We start from the raw sequence: 12382 nt of genomic DNA, 5'->3' as shown, positions 1-12382 counted from the left end.
GGCGGGGGGTGGGCGGCCGCGGGGCTGGGGAAATGGTCACCTCCGAGAGGCGAGAATTCGTTCAGATCGCACATTAATTGGAGATAACTGATTAATTCGAGCTTCTGATGACTATAAATGGCGATTCTCTACCAAGGTGTCTTTCTTTTTTTTGAAAAAGAATCATTCCGTGTCATCCCCCACGTCAGGCCTGCTCGTGGGCGTGAGGCTGTACTTCCTCCGCCCCTCCTAATGGAGTGAACCATTCCCAGCACCTCCCCCTCTCCCTCTCTCTTCCTCGCTCCCTCTCTCTCTCTCCTCCCTCTGCCTTCCCCGTGCATAAAGTCTCCGTCGCTCCTGGAACTTGTTGGCAATGCCTATCTTTCAGCTTCCCCCCGCGTTCTCTAAACTAACTATTTAAAGGTCTGCGGTCGCAAATGGTTTGACTAAACGTAGGATGGGACTTAAGTTGAACGGCAGATATATTTCACTGATCCTCGCGGTGCAAATAGGTAAGTGGCCGGCGGGCCGGGCTCGCGGAGGTACGGCGGACGGCCGGGGCCGAGGTGCCCAAAGGAACCGACTGGCCCGCGGCCGCCCTGGGGTGCGGAGAAGTCGGCAAACCTCCAGGGGTGGGAGCATGGGATCCAAGGGACTCGCGCGTCCCGGGTTGGTTTTTCTAAAAAAAAAAGGGGGGGGAGACTCCAGACGTTCGCCAGGAAATGTGTGCGGCCGGCGTTTTCTGGAGGGGTTTTCCCCCCTTTTTCCAAAGCGCACGTCCGTTTTTGCTCCCCTCTCTTGGGTTCACCAGGTTTGGTGCGCTCTGGGGAAATGCACCGGTCCCTGCGATACTGCAAGGTATTATTTTTAAGGGTCAAAAGGTGAATGCAGGAACAAGATGGCTAGGCAGCTACAACTGGAAAGTTTATGTGCAGAAAGCAAAGATATTCTGGGGTTCAGACTGCAGCATTTAGAACTTTGTCATCCTCCCGCCCGCCCCCCCCCCCAGCCCCAGTATCCTAGCTGCAGCATTCACACCGGGCAACGCAGACGGGGCTGGGGGGCAAATTGAGAATGATGGGGAACCCCAGAGTACATCTTTTAATATGCTTATCATTGAGGAGCTTGAGTTCAGCTAAATATATGTGGATATAATGTTCTATGCTCATTTGCCTGTTCCTTTCCACATAGGCATCAGTATTTTCTATATAAGAAGGGGTTAAGAAGTGTTTGCAATATGTCGTGTTGGGTGCCTGTTATTTTTGTTTGTTTGGGACTGATTATGGGTGGGTTTATATAGTCCCCATTTTATGTTAAGGAATCTTGAGTCCTAGCTACACTGTCGTTGTTTAAAAGTTCACATTTTTTCATCCAAAATGAAGAAGGCATTATGGAAGGGAGCGCTAGAAAACCCCCTTCCCTGATGCGGGTCAGAGCATTAATTAATGTGGCCTGAAAGTGAAAGTGAAGCAGATTATTAATAGAATGGACAAGAGAAAAAATAGAAACTCTTCAAACGGGTTTTCTGGAGACGAGGGAATTGTTGGTGCCTATCACTTCAGGCTGTAGCATTCTTTGCAGACAAATCCTTGCAGTATTGCGGGGGGTGGAGGAGCTTTAGGGAATCGGTTTGGGGCAAGAGATGAAATGCATAACATTTTTCTTCATGAGAAATGTGGAGGAAACAGGCTTTGGAGTTATCCGCATATTAAAATGGATTCTTTGCAGTGGGTTTTGTATGCATTTGACATGATTCTGAGTATCTGGTTTTTTTGCATGAACATTTTAGGGGCTTTAGAATGTGTGGATGCAGGATGTTGACGTTGCCTTTAATTCTAAGAAACGATTTGCTGTTTTGAATCTGGCTGTTTTGAATCTTTGACATTAGTGCAAAGAGCTGCAATAAATAAAGAACATTTCTGATTGCAGCAAATCCCTTAAATCTTGGAAATAACTGGATGTGGCTTTTGCAGTTAGCCTGCAGATTTTTAGAGAGCAGGAGACAGCAGTTGTTTTTGATATAGGGATTGTAATCTGCTTTCCCGGTAGGAAATAACCTTACTATGGATGGGGTAAAAAAAAAGACAGCGATTGTGTATGCGAAATACGCTTGGAACACAGTAACCTCGGCCCGAAAATGACCATTTGTTGGCTGTGGAATTGCAATGGAGCATACTTGTTCCCGAATGTCTACCCTTTCCCGCACCAGAGCTTCGATCTTTATTAATTCCCGGCTGGGAACTGTCCCAAATCACTGACATTTGGCAAGAAAAGCGGGGGGTGGGGCAGGGACGGGAAGGTGGAGGGGTGGTGAAGGCAAATGAAGGCTAGGCGGGAGGAAGTTTGGAATGAATGAGAGGTCGAACGAATGAATGAACGGAAGGAAAAGGCACAAGACGCGGACACCGCAGAGAACGGGGAAGTAGCCTGGGTCGCTCGCCCGAGCCTCGCTGAACGAGGGTTCAAGAAGGACGGACAGGGTCGCGCCGGCTGCCCCCTGCCCGGAGGCGTGAGCCTGCGAAACACTTCCCGCGCGCAAGCCCCCGGCCTCCCCAGCCAGCCAGAGACCGCGGAGTCACAGTTGCAAAAAAAAAACCAGAAATTTTCACGACTTCTTATTTTACACGCGCGCGCACACACACACATGCGCGCTGTGACATGTCTTCTCCTCCAGCAGCCCCTGGAAAGATAACGCGACAGAACGCTTCCCGCGCCCCCCACCCCGGCGAACCCCAATTCTCCTTTAACATAGTGTCAGTGCATCTTAGGGGCAACTTTTTCACCACCGAGCCTTGGGGGTGGAGGTAAGGGGTAAGGAGAGGCTGGGTGCCGGGGCGGGAGGGAGGATGGACTGTATTTTATTTCGTTTCCTCGCTGCAAAGCAGCATCTGTGGTACGGATTATAGAGGGAGCCGCGCAGGGTTGAATTCATTGGGACCGCGTTCTGTTGGAACAAAGATTCGTTTATTCAGTGTTCTAGCTGACACTTGCAGTCGCAAGGGCTCTTACTGTTTCGTAGGGGGACCGGGAGATAGATAAAGGTTTACGTATCTGCCCGAGCCGAGGTCGAGTCCCTTCCCCAGAGCTTCCCGTTCCGGATTAGAAAGCGCAAGTTCCGCCCAGCTCTTCCTGCAGCAATTTGCAAACGGTGCGCTCTCGGAGGCCTCTGCAGCTTCGGTCACCTTCCCGCTCGCCTGCTTCTGGCCCGGCTCTGGGCACCGGCGGCTTGGGGTGGTGAGGTCCTCCCCGGAGACACCCACACGCGAGCCGCGGCGCCCTGAACACTGCCGGGAAGGGCCCGGCGCTCAGGGTCCGGGCACTGGAGGCCGAATTCCATTCCGAGAAGATTCGCCCCTTCTCTCCCTCCCCTCGCCCCAGCAGCGCAGATCTGCGCTTCATGCGCGCCCTCCTGGTGTCCCAGGTGCTTTTGGCCGCTCGCCTCGGAATCTTTAGCCCGGTTCGTGGGCCTTGGGAAGGAGAGAAATGGCCACGGCAGCGCGCCGGCCGCCTGGAGCCGCGGGTCTGGCCGACCTGAGACCAGGAGCGAGGACCTCGGTGCGGCCTGGGTTTCTTCCTCCCCCACCCCTTCTCCTTCACCTCCTCCCACCGCCCAGACTGCGATCCCGGCCCCCTCTGGAGGGAGCCCGGAGCTGGAGGCCGAGAGCCCCTGGCGGCAGCCATCTGGGCCCTGAGACGCACTGCTGGGGCCTGGCGAGGAAGGGTCTCACCCCCCAACCCCCGCTGGCGGGAGTGGTGGCCGGTCTTTCCAGGGGAGCCGAGCCGCGGATAGAGGCGGAGGGAAGCAAGGGGCCGGCCTCACGGGTTTGGCCTCCGCGTAGGTGACCCGGGGTCTTTAGCTCAGACACATCCTGACTCTGCCGGGCCGCGACTGCCCCAGACCACTCGTCCCCTCGCCCAGTCTCTCGGGGTCAGGGGGCGAGGACCTCACTAGGAACGCACACTGCATGGTAGACAGTCGGTCTTAGAGTGAAACAATCCATGTCGGTGGCTGCTGGTAGCTTGCAGCGACTTTATTAATTTGTTCATTCAGCAGTGTTTGCTGAGCGCCCGCCGAGCCCGAGGCTTCTTCGCCCGACGTGGCGCTCGGTTCGGCTGCGCGGCCCCCGGCTCTGCCGCCTCCCAGCCCCTTCCTCGCCCCCGCGCTGTGCTTTCGGACCCCCTCCGTCAACTCAGAAAGGGAAGATCTCACTTGGAGACCCTTGACGGGCTCGCTGGGGAAGAGTTGGGAAACAAAGGAGGGAGTGAGGAGAAAGAGAGAAATAAAAGAGGCGGGGGAGGTGAGAAAAGGGGGCGATGGAAACAGAAAAAGAGATGGAGCCAGATGCGGGAGGGAGTCGCACAATAGGATGGCCTCGCCTCCCCTGTCCACACCGCTCATGCACCGGCCATCCGCAGAAGACGCGCAGTTGGGTGCGGGTCGCTCGTTCTCGGGCCAAACCGTTCATTCACCTTTGGACCTGGCGCTCCCCGAGCCCGGGCGCTAGTGGACACCACTGGACGGGGTGAGGCGCGCCGGGCCCAGGCGGGCGGGCCGTCGGGCTGCGGGGCGGGGTCGCGGTCCTGCTGACCGGTGTTCCCTCCTCCCCGCAGCGTACCTGGTGCAGGCCGTGAGAGCAGCGGGCAAGTGCGATGCGGTCTTTAAGGGCTTTTCGGACTGTTTGCTCAAGCTGGGCGACAGCATGGCCAACTACCCGCAGGGCCTGGATGACAAGACCAACATCAAGACCGTGTGCACGTAAGTGTTCTCTCTGGCCCTCGAGGTTTCCTTTCGGGTGGGGGGGGGGCGCTGCGGAGGTGGGAGGGCGCCCCGCCTCCCGCCGGCGGTCTGTATATTTGGCACCAGTGCGAATCCGCGCCTTCTCACCTTCTGGCTCCCACCCTCAGGCCTTTGCCGGGGCCTGCCCCGCCCAAGGGGACCCTGTGGCCTGGGATGGGCAGAGGATGATCCTTTCCGCCGGGCCCAGTCCCACCCTCCGCAGCCTGACCCGCGCGCACAGAGGCGCGCGCAATCCACGCGCTGGAACCGGGGACGAGGGTTTGGAGAGCAGCTGGCAGTTCCTCGCTGCGCTTTGAGGCCGTCTTCGTCTCCCTTTCCTGCTGCGCGAATGAGCACTTCCCGAAGAACGGTTGGTTTGGTTTGAGGGGCGTTTTTGGTAGTTCTGCTAGGTTCGCTTAAAAGGAAAGGCACTCCCCTATTTTGTCCACTTCCTCTAATAAAACTCCCCTCCGGTGCCCGCCAAGACAATTTGCGAGCAGCAAGGGAGTGCGGATCCCTCTTCCTCTTTCTAGGAGAGAGACTGAAAGAATATTTTGTTTTGTGCCAATGACTTTGCCCAAGAGGAGCATGTCCCAAATGTCCAGTGATCACTTCTGCGGAGTTGGTAGCCAATTCGGAGCTTTAGAGTAGTTACCTTTCTTGCTTCCCCCCACCCACCCCCGCCGCATCTGCAAGGTGTCCCCAGGCCAGGCCAGGAGGGAGTTCATGGACAGGCCCAGTGGCGTTTTTCCGGAGCTTGGCTGGAAAGCACAGCTCCCACTGGCAAATGAGGGTAGCAGAGCCCTACTGTGGTGGACCAGCTGCATTTTAGCTGCTGCAGACCTTAGAAATACTCGCATCTTCTGCAATACACGTGCACACACACTGCTCCTTCATTTTTCAAAAATAGTTGTGAACCTCCCCACGCCCATAATGGTCCTTCCAATAAAGCCAAGGCAAAAGGTGTTCCTTGTTTCCCATAGGTTGGAGTGACCATTTTCTGCACCATCCTTAATTTTGCTACACACAGTCTTAAATACCCTGGCGGCCACCAGAAGTCACAGCGGCTAAGTGGCTGCTACTTTCCTATCAGGAAAGGGACAAAAGGCTGGGTCTGGGATGCACACCCACCTACTTTAATCCTAAGTGTCTGATGATAGGTAAGAAATGTACCTATAACGTTGCACAAGAGGCTAAATACGGATCAGCTCTCAAATCCTCCATCATTTGCCAGAACTTGGTTATTCCAAAGCTATTTTAATTTTTTAGCAGGACTTTCGTCCTGGAAAATGGAAATGAGGTGGGCCCCTCTCAGAGGTGGCAGCCACAGCTGGGTCAAGGCTCCCACACTGTTGGTGGCACTGAAGCCCACCTCTTCTCAGCGCCACCTGGATTCTGTCATCTTCCACCATGTCTCTCTTCCAGGAAGGCCCTGTCCCCATCTGGGCATGCATGAGGAAAGGAGAGATTTAGACATCCTTTGGGAGGTGTAATTATGCAGAGAGCTGTCCTGTCGCCTCTCGGTTTCTCTAAATCTCAGTATTTATTACAAATTGAGGAACCTGGGAGCCCTGCACCCCAGGCCCCCCAGTCCTCATAAATCAGAGACTCACGGAGGTCATTAGAAAACAGCCATTTCTCAAGGCAGTCCAACAAGCATTTATAACTTGACTGTCAGCCAGAAGATGGGGTGGGAGTGGAAACCAGGATAAATCGTGCTTACAGTCTGGGCTAGTGAGTAGAAAGGAGAGAGGGGAGAAAATAACAACCAAATTTCGTGGAGGGCCCTCCCTGGTGACCTGGCGCTAAGGGCCCCGGCGAAGTGGGAGCCGGCCCAGAGTTACCGAGGCTCACTGACCGACCCAGCCCCGAAAGGAGACAGCGCCCCAGGAATCGATCACGGGTTGGAATGATTTTTAGTCTCGAGATGTATTTTGGGTTTTCAGAAGAAAGGGGGACAATAAAAAAAAAAAAAAAAGGACAAGTTGGCTGAAGGTTGTGGGGCGGGGCTCGGAACCGAGCCCAGGAGGAGCGAGTGGCTGAGTACCGCGCGGGGCTCCGGGAAGAGGAGAGAGGGGAGGGCTGGGAGTAGGGTCCCTCGAAGGCTGGCAGCGGCGGGCACCGCGCCGGCCCAGGAGCCCGGGCCTGGCGGTGCTGGCAATACACCCCGAAGGCCGCGGAGGTCCAGGGCCACGAAGAAGCCTCGGGAGAGGGCGAAGGGCAGGGCCGGAGCTCTGGGGTTTGAGGAAGCTGGAGGAGGCCAGGAAGCCAGCCCCGGGGGCCCGGGCGCTGACACTCACCGACCCCGTGGAGGGGAGAGGCAGGCCGCAGTCTCCGGAGCGAATCAGAGCCGCGTGGGGGGGGGGGGCGTGGAGAGCAAGGCGAGGGGCCACGGAGGACCGAAGCAAGCGAGTAGGGGGAAGTGAGGAACGGAATAGAGGAAAACCGAGGGGAGGGAAAAGGAGGAAGACAAAGAAGGGGAGAGGGAAGAAGGGGAAGGGGAGAGCGGGAGACAAAAGGAGGAGCGGAGGAGAATGAAGGCCACGGGGAGAGTGCGCGGCGGCGTGGAGAGGGAGGGAGGGAGACAGAAGGGGCGGGCGGAGGAGAAAGCGGGAAGCCCGGAGGGGAGGGCCGTGCTCCGAGCAAGCAACCCTCTTGCAAGCCAAGAGGCATTAATGGGCGGCAGCTTGCGAGGCTTAGCACTGTTTTCCTAGCTTTGCCCGCGGAGGCCCAGCAATCTGCTTGCGCAGGCCGAGGTGCCAGCGCGGCGCAGCGGGCGCGGCGGCCGCGGAACCAGAGAGGGAAGGGGCGGCCTCCACCTGGGTCAGCGGCACCCAGGCTGCGCGGAGGTCTCGGGAGCGCCCACCGGGCCCCGCCCGGCGCCGGGCCGGCGGAGAGGAGGTCGGAGGGGGGCGCCGGGAGGTTTGCCCGGGGCGCAGGCCCGGGGTCCTTCCCGCCCCCAAAGTGAACCCGCTTCTGTTTTGTTCTGTTCCTCGCCAGATACTGGGAGGATTTCCACAGCTGCACGGTCACAGCCCTTACGGATTGCCAAGAAGGGGCGAAAGATATGTGGGATAAACTGAGAAAAGAATCCAAAAATCTCAACATCCAAGGCAGCTTATTCGAACTCTGCGGCAGCGGCAACGGGGCGGCGGGGTCCCTGCTTCCGGCGCTCTCCGTGCTCCTGGCGTCTCTCTTGGCAGCTTTAGCGACCTGGCTTTCCTTCTGAGCGCGGGGCCGGCTTCCCCCGCGCGCCCCCACACACTCACGCCATGCTCCCGGAAATCGAGAGGAAGATCCATTCGTTCTTTGGGGACGTTGTGATTCTCTGTGATGCTGACAACACTCATAGGATTGTGGGAAATCCTGATTCTCTTTTTGATTTCGTTTGTTTTTTTGTGTTTTATTTGCCAAATGTTACCGATCAGTGAGCAAAGCAAGCACAGCCAACATCGGACCTCAGCTTCAGTCCGTCTTCCCACAGAAATACGAAAACGGCAAACCCACCCCATTTTTTTTAATTTTTATTTTTTGGCACAAGAATCTCAGGAACGGCCCTGGGCCGCCTACTATATTAATCATGTTAATACATGACAAATTATGGGCTCCTCCTAATAGGAAAGAGAGGAGAGGAGAAGGCCAGGGGAATGAATTGAAGAGAGAAGCATCTCGCGAATAATTCACGCTCACGCCTTTCTAACACAGTATCTTGTTTTGATCATTTCCACTGCACATTTCTCCTCGAGAAAAGTGAAAGGACGGGTTGTTGGCCTTGTGTTTTAAGGCTAGGAGGGAGGGAGGAAAGGGGTTGAGGAAACCTCGGGTTAGAGGTACAGAGGCTGCCAGAAAAAAACGCTGCTGAAATCACAGAGGTTAAGCTTTACCTGCTCGTGTTGATGCATCTTCCCAAGTCCACCGCCTTGAGTTCCCCTCTTGTTTTAGCTGTTACACATACAGTAATACCTGAATATCCAATGGTATAGATCACGGGGGGGGGGGGATGTTCAATGTTAATCTAAAATATAGTTAAAAAAAGATTTTGACATAAAAGAGCCTTGATTTTAAAAAAAAAGAGAGATGTAATTTAAAAGTTTATTATAAATTAAATTCAGCAAAAAAAATTTGCTACAAAGTATAGAGAAGTATAAAATAAAAGTTATTGTTTGAAATGGGGGTGTCGTCTGTTTCCTGCCCCAAGCCTGCTTTCTTGGCCGAGCTCTCGGGGTTCCCTGAAGAGACACAGGATGCCAAGTGATAAGTTCATCTGTTCACAAGCCACCTGCTAACCTACCGTCTTCAAGCAGATCCTCCTCCACCAGGACACCTTGCCACGTCCCTGAAATTGTGTTTACTTAAGAGAAAGAGGAGGTTATATTTTAAATAAGTAAACGGCAAGGATCCTTTCTAGGTGAGGTCTGGGGACACTAGGCTTGCGCGCAGCTGAGAACGCACACGCACACCCACGCGGGTCGGAGCCTCAACGACCGACCCCGCAGGCCGCGCCCTCCCGGCGACATGCCGCTTCCTCTGCGGTGGCCAGAGGCACCTTGCAGAGGAACCACCATTAAGGGCTCTCGCAGAGGGGCCAGATGCTGTGGTCCCTGGCAGGGATCAGGTGAGTCCTTTCATAATTAGTAAGACAGCTCAGCTGAAATGGCGAGGAGACGGGGCCTATCGATCTGGCAGTCGAGCTGCTTCCACCTCTCCTACTTATAGGCCCGCATGGCCTTACAGAGAAGTAAACATTCGCGAATAAACGCGAGCAGAGGAGCGCGGGGTCCGGGTCCGCTGGATGCGAGCAGGCTGGGGGGGGCAGACCCGAATGTGAGTCTTTGGGCTCAAAGACAGCGAAATCGGATTTCTTGGACAAGGTGAGGGTCGGAGGGAGCTGTGGGGGCCCCGAGGGGTCTGGGGGTGGAGATGGGGGCGGGGAGGGAGGCTGAGAAGGCTGCAGCGGGTTCCCGCGACGCGCTCCTGGAGGGTGCACGGGGCCCTGAAATGCAATGTGTAAACAATCGCTAGAGTAACAGTTCATAAATCAAACCCAGTAGGTCGCAGCCCAATCTGCATTCCCGCCACGGATTGAATTCCAGCAACACATGCGTCCCTGCGCCCCGAGCGCTGGAAGCCGCCCGGTTTCTTAATGGCAGCATCTATTAGCGCGGCGGGTTCACGCACGCCACCTCGCCTCCACTCCTGGGACTATTTCCCTCGCTGCCCCCCGCGCCCAAGCCGCCCCCTCCTCCGCCGACCCTGCAGTCTCAGGCCAGACCAAAGGAAATCCTCGCGCCTGCGCCGAGTGGCCACCCACCCCGGAACGCTGGCTGTTTGGGTACATAGAGTTTGGTTTTGATCGTTTCATTTCAATGTAATTTTCGGCCTAAGTGTAAGTGGGACGATTCTAGCCTGAGTTCAACCCCTGGAATACAAATTAAAATGTCTGAGCCTGTTATAAACACGAATCTATTTAATGATGGGGGGGGGGAAGGAGGAGAAAGAGGGTCTACTCGGGCCAGTCTTGCTTCGATAGCCTCCCCGCTCCTATTCGTGTTTCTACCTCCGCAAACTGGGGGCGAACCAGCGCGCACCCCTGGGCCCATTGCTCGCCAAAGGAAAACGCACGCGGCGTTCTCCCCAGGCTTTGGGGTGGTGGTGCGGGGAGACCCCCGCGACACAAGGAGGACACCCCTCCCCTCACAGCGCAGGCCTCCCTCCTAGAAAACGACCTCCTCCGAGATCTGGAAGGAGGCGAGGCTGTGGGAGGGGCCGAGGGGCGGGGATTGGGAACGCGGGCTCGGTCGCTCTGGTCTCCAGAAACCTCGTCCTCCTGCTGCGGCTCCAGCTGCCTCCCAGGTGAGGCCTCCCTCCAGGGCGGCCTGTCCCAGATCGTCCGGGGGAGCCTCCAGAGAGCTGGGTGCCGTGTCGGGGCTCCCTCGCCCTTTGGTAGGCCGGGGAACACCCTCCAGTGCTCTTGGAGAGAGAGCCCAGGGACGCAGGGCCGTGAGTCCCGGAAACGCGGCCGCACCTGGCTCGGTAGAGGACTTTTCTTCTGGTTGTAGTGATTGTTTAGATTATTATCGCGCCGTCTTCGACTATAATTTGTTGTTTAATCATGATGACATCTCCATATGTTAGTTGGTGTTATCGTTTTTAAGCAGCAGCGCGGTAAGCCCTGCTCCCAGCTCAGGGAGGTAGTAACCAACGTGAGCACGAGTCACGTCCCACCGCTGAGATGGGGTTTGGGGGTGCGGGCGGTGAGGGGTGGGTATCAGGCACCGAGGGGATCGTCCTCCCGACCTCGGCCCGGTGGTTCCAGCTCTGCGCATCGCTTTGCACGTGGCCCACTCGCGCTAGGCTGCCAGCCCTTGAGGACCTGGGGTCGGGGAAGGGCCCTCCCACTCCATCCCTTGCCCGAGTAGATTCAAGGCACAGAATTCCACTGGAGTGTAATGTTTGGTTATCCTCAGGAAAATGTCAGAGAGGCCAAGTCCAGAGCCCCCGGCTCGGCCCCCCAACTCCAGGGCCCTTGGGAGCTGGACGTACGGGGGGGTGGGGGAGGAGACACGCAAGGGAAGAAGAAGGACGGGGGCGTGGAAAATGGAGGAGAAAGTTGGGGAGAACCGGTCCGGAAGCAAGGCGAGCGGAGGGGAGAGAGGAAAGCAGGCATCTTAGACTGGAGACGACAGCGCTGTGGACGATAGAGATGAATCTGGGACCTGTTTTCATTCAGGATCCTCAGGGAAGCGAATCAGCCCAAGGACCACCACGTAGATTCTCTTTCTGGGCATCTGGAGATCCTTTCACTCCGGCTGAAGCCTGGAGGGCGAGGGCCCCACGGGTGGCAGCGCCATGGGGCTGGCCAGGCCGAGCCCAAGCGTGGGAACTCGGATGGACGACACGGAGAGCAGCCTTTCCCCTTTTCCACTTCCCGAAATTCCCTCAGTGCTACCGCCCTATCCCACGGGACCCAAAGGAAGGTTCGCTGCCTCTCCTTTCTTCCGAACACCTACCAAAGGAAATCAAAGCATTGGTGCCCTTGCCCCTCACCCCTGGAGTGAAAAGAAAGTGGAGGGCGGAGAGCCATGAGGACAAGCGCTGAGCCGTTGGCTGCTCTGCACTCCGGAGGCCTGGGAGTCAGGGAACTTTCTAATGAAGTAGTTTGGGGTTTTCCCCCAAGGAGAAGAATGGCATCTCCCAAGGGCCTTTCCTTGAGATTGAGGCGGGGGCAGCCTGGGGTCCAGACCCAAATACCAGCATAAAAAATACTGGGCCCATAGAGAACAGACTGGTGGTTGCCAAGGAGCAGGGGGTTGGGGGAGGGATGGAGTGGGAGGTCGGAGTTAGCAGGTGTCAGCTTTTATGTAGAGAATGGGTAACAATGGCTCTACAAGTCCTACTGTAGAGCACAGGGGGCTATGTTCAATATCCCGTGATAAACCATAATGAAAAAGAATATAAAAAATGAATATATATATATATATGTATAACTGAATCACTTTGCTGTACACCTGAAACTAACACAACATTGTAAATCAACTATACTCCAATAAAATAAATTTAAAATAAATAAATAAATAAAACGAACCAAGAAGAAAGAAAGAAGAAAACTGGGCCCAGCACTGCCCA

General features: G+C 55.9%; 1 protein-coding gene across 1 annotated transcript; it reads left to right on the top strand.

The window, feature by feature from the left end:
- Positions 1-227: 227 nt before the first annotated feature.
- On the top strand, positions 228-8925 carry NRN1 (neuritin 1). The gene is made up of 3 exons (XM_029243754.1): positions 228-491; positions 4591-4735; positions 7757-8925. Exons 1-3 carry the CDS (start codon positions 437-439, stop codon positions 7983-7985), a joined length of 429 nt encoding a protein of 142 aa, XP_029099587.1. The 5' UTR covers positions 228-436; the 3' UTR covers positions 7986-8925.
- Positions 8926-12382: the final 3457 nt, after the last annotated feature.

The sequence above is a fragment of the Monodon monoceros genome, unplaced genomic scaffold (genome assembly GCF_005190385.1).
Source record: "Monodon monoceros isolate NGI ecotype Baffin Bay Population unplaced genomic scaffold, NGI_Narwhal_1 Super_Scaffold_3, whole genome shotgun sequence".
Lineage (NCBI taxonomy): Eukaryota > Metazoa > Chordata > Mammalia > Artiodactyla > Monodontidae > Monodon > Monodon monoceros.
The sequence above is the reverse complement of the archived record's forward strand: the minus strand, read 5'-3'. Positions and strand labels throughout refer to the sequence as shown.

Bases quoted from the DNA above. Each gene is read 5' to 3' on its own strand.
- NRN1 (XM_029243754.1), top strand. From the start codon at position 437: ATGGGACTTAAGTTGAACGGCAGATATATTTCACTGATCCTCGCGGTG. The intron at 492-4,590 runs GTAAGTGGCCGG...TCCTCCCCGCAG, and splicing joins GATCCTCGCGGTGCAAATAG to CGTACCTGGTGCAGGCCGTG. The intron at 4,736-7,756 runs GTAAGTGTTCTC...GTTCCTCGCCAG, and splicing joins AACATCAAGACCGTGTGCAC to ATACTGGGAGGATTTCCACA.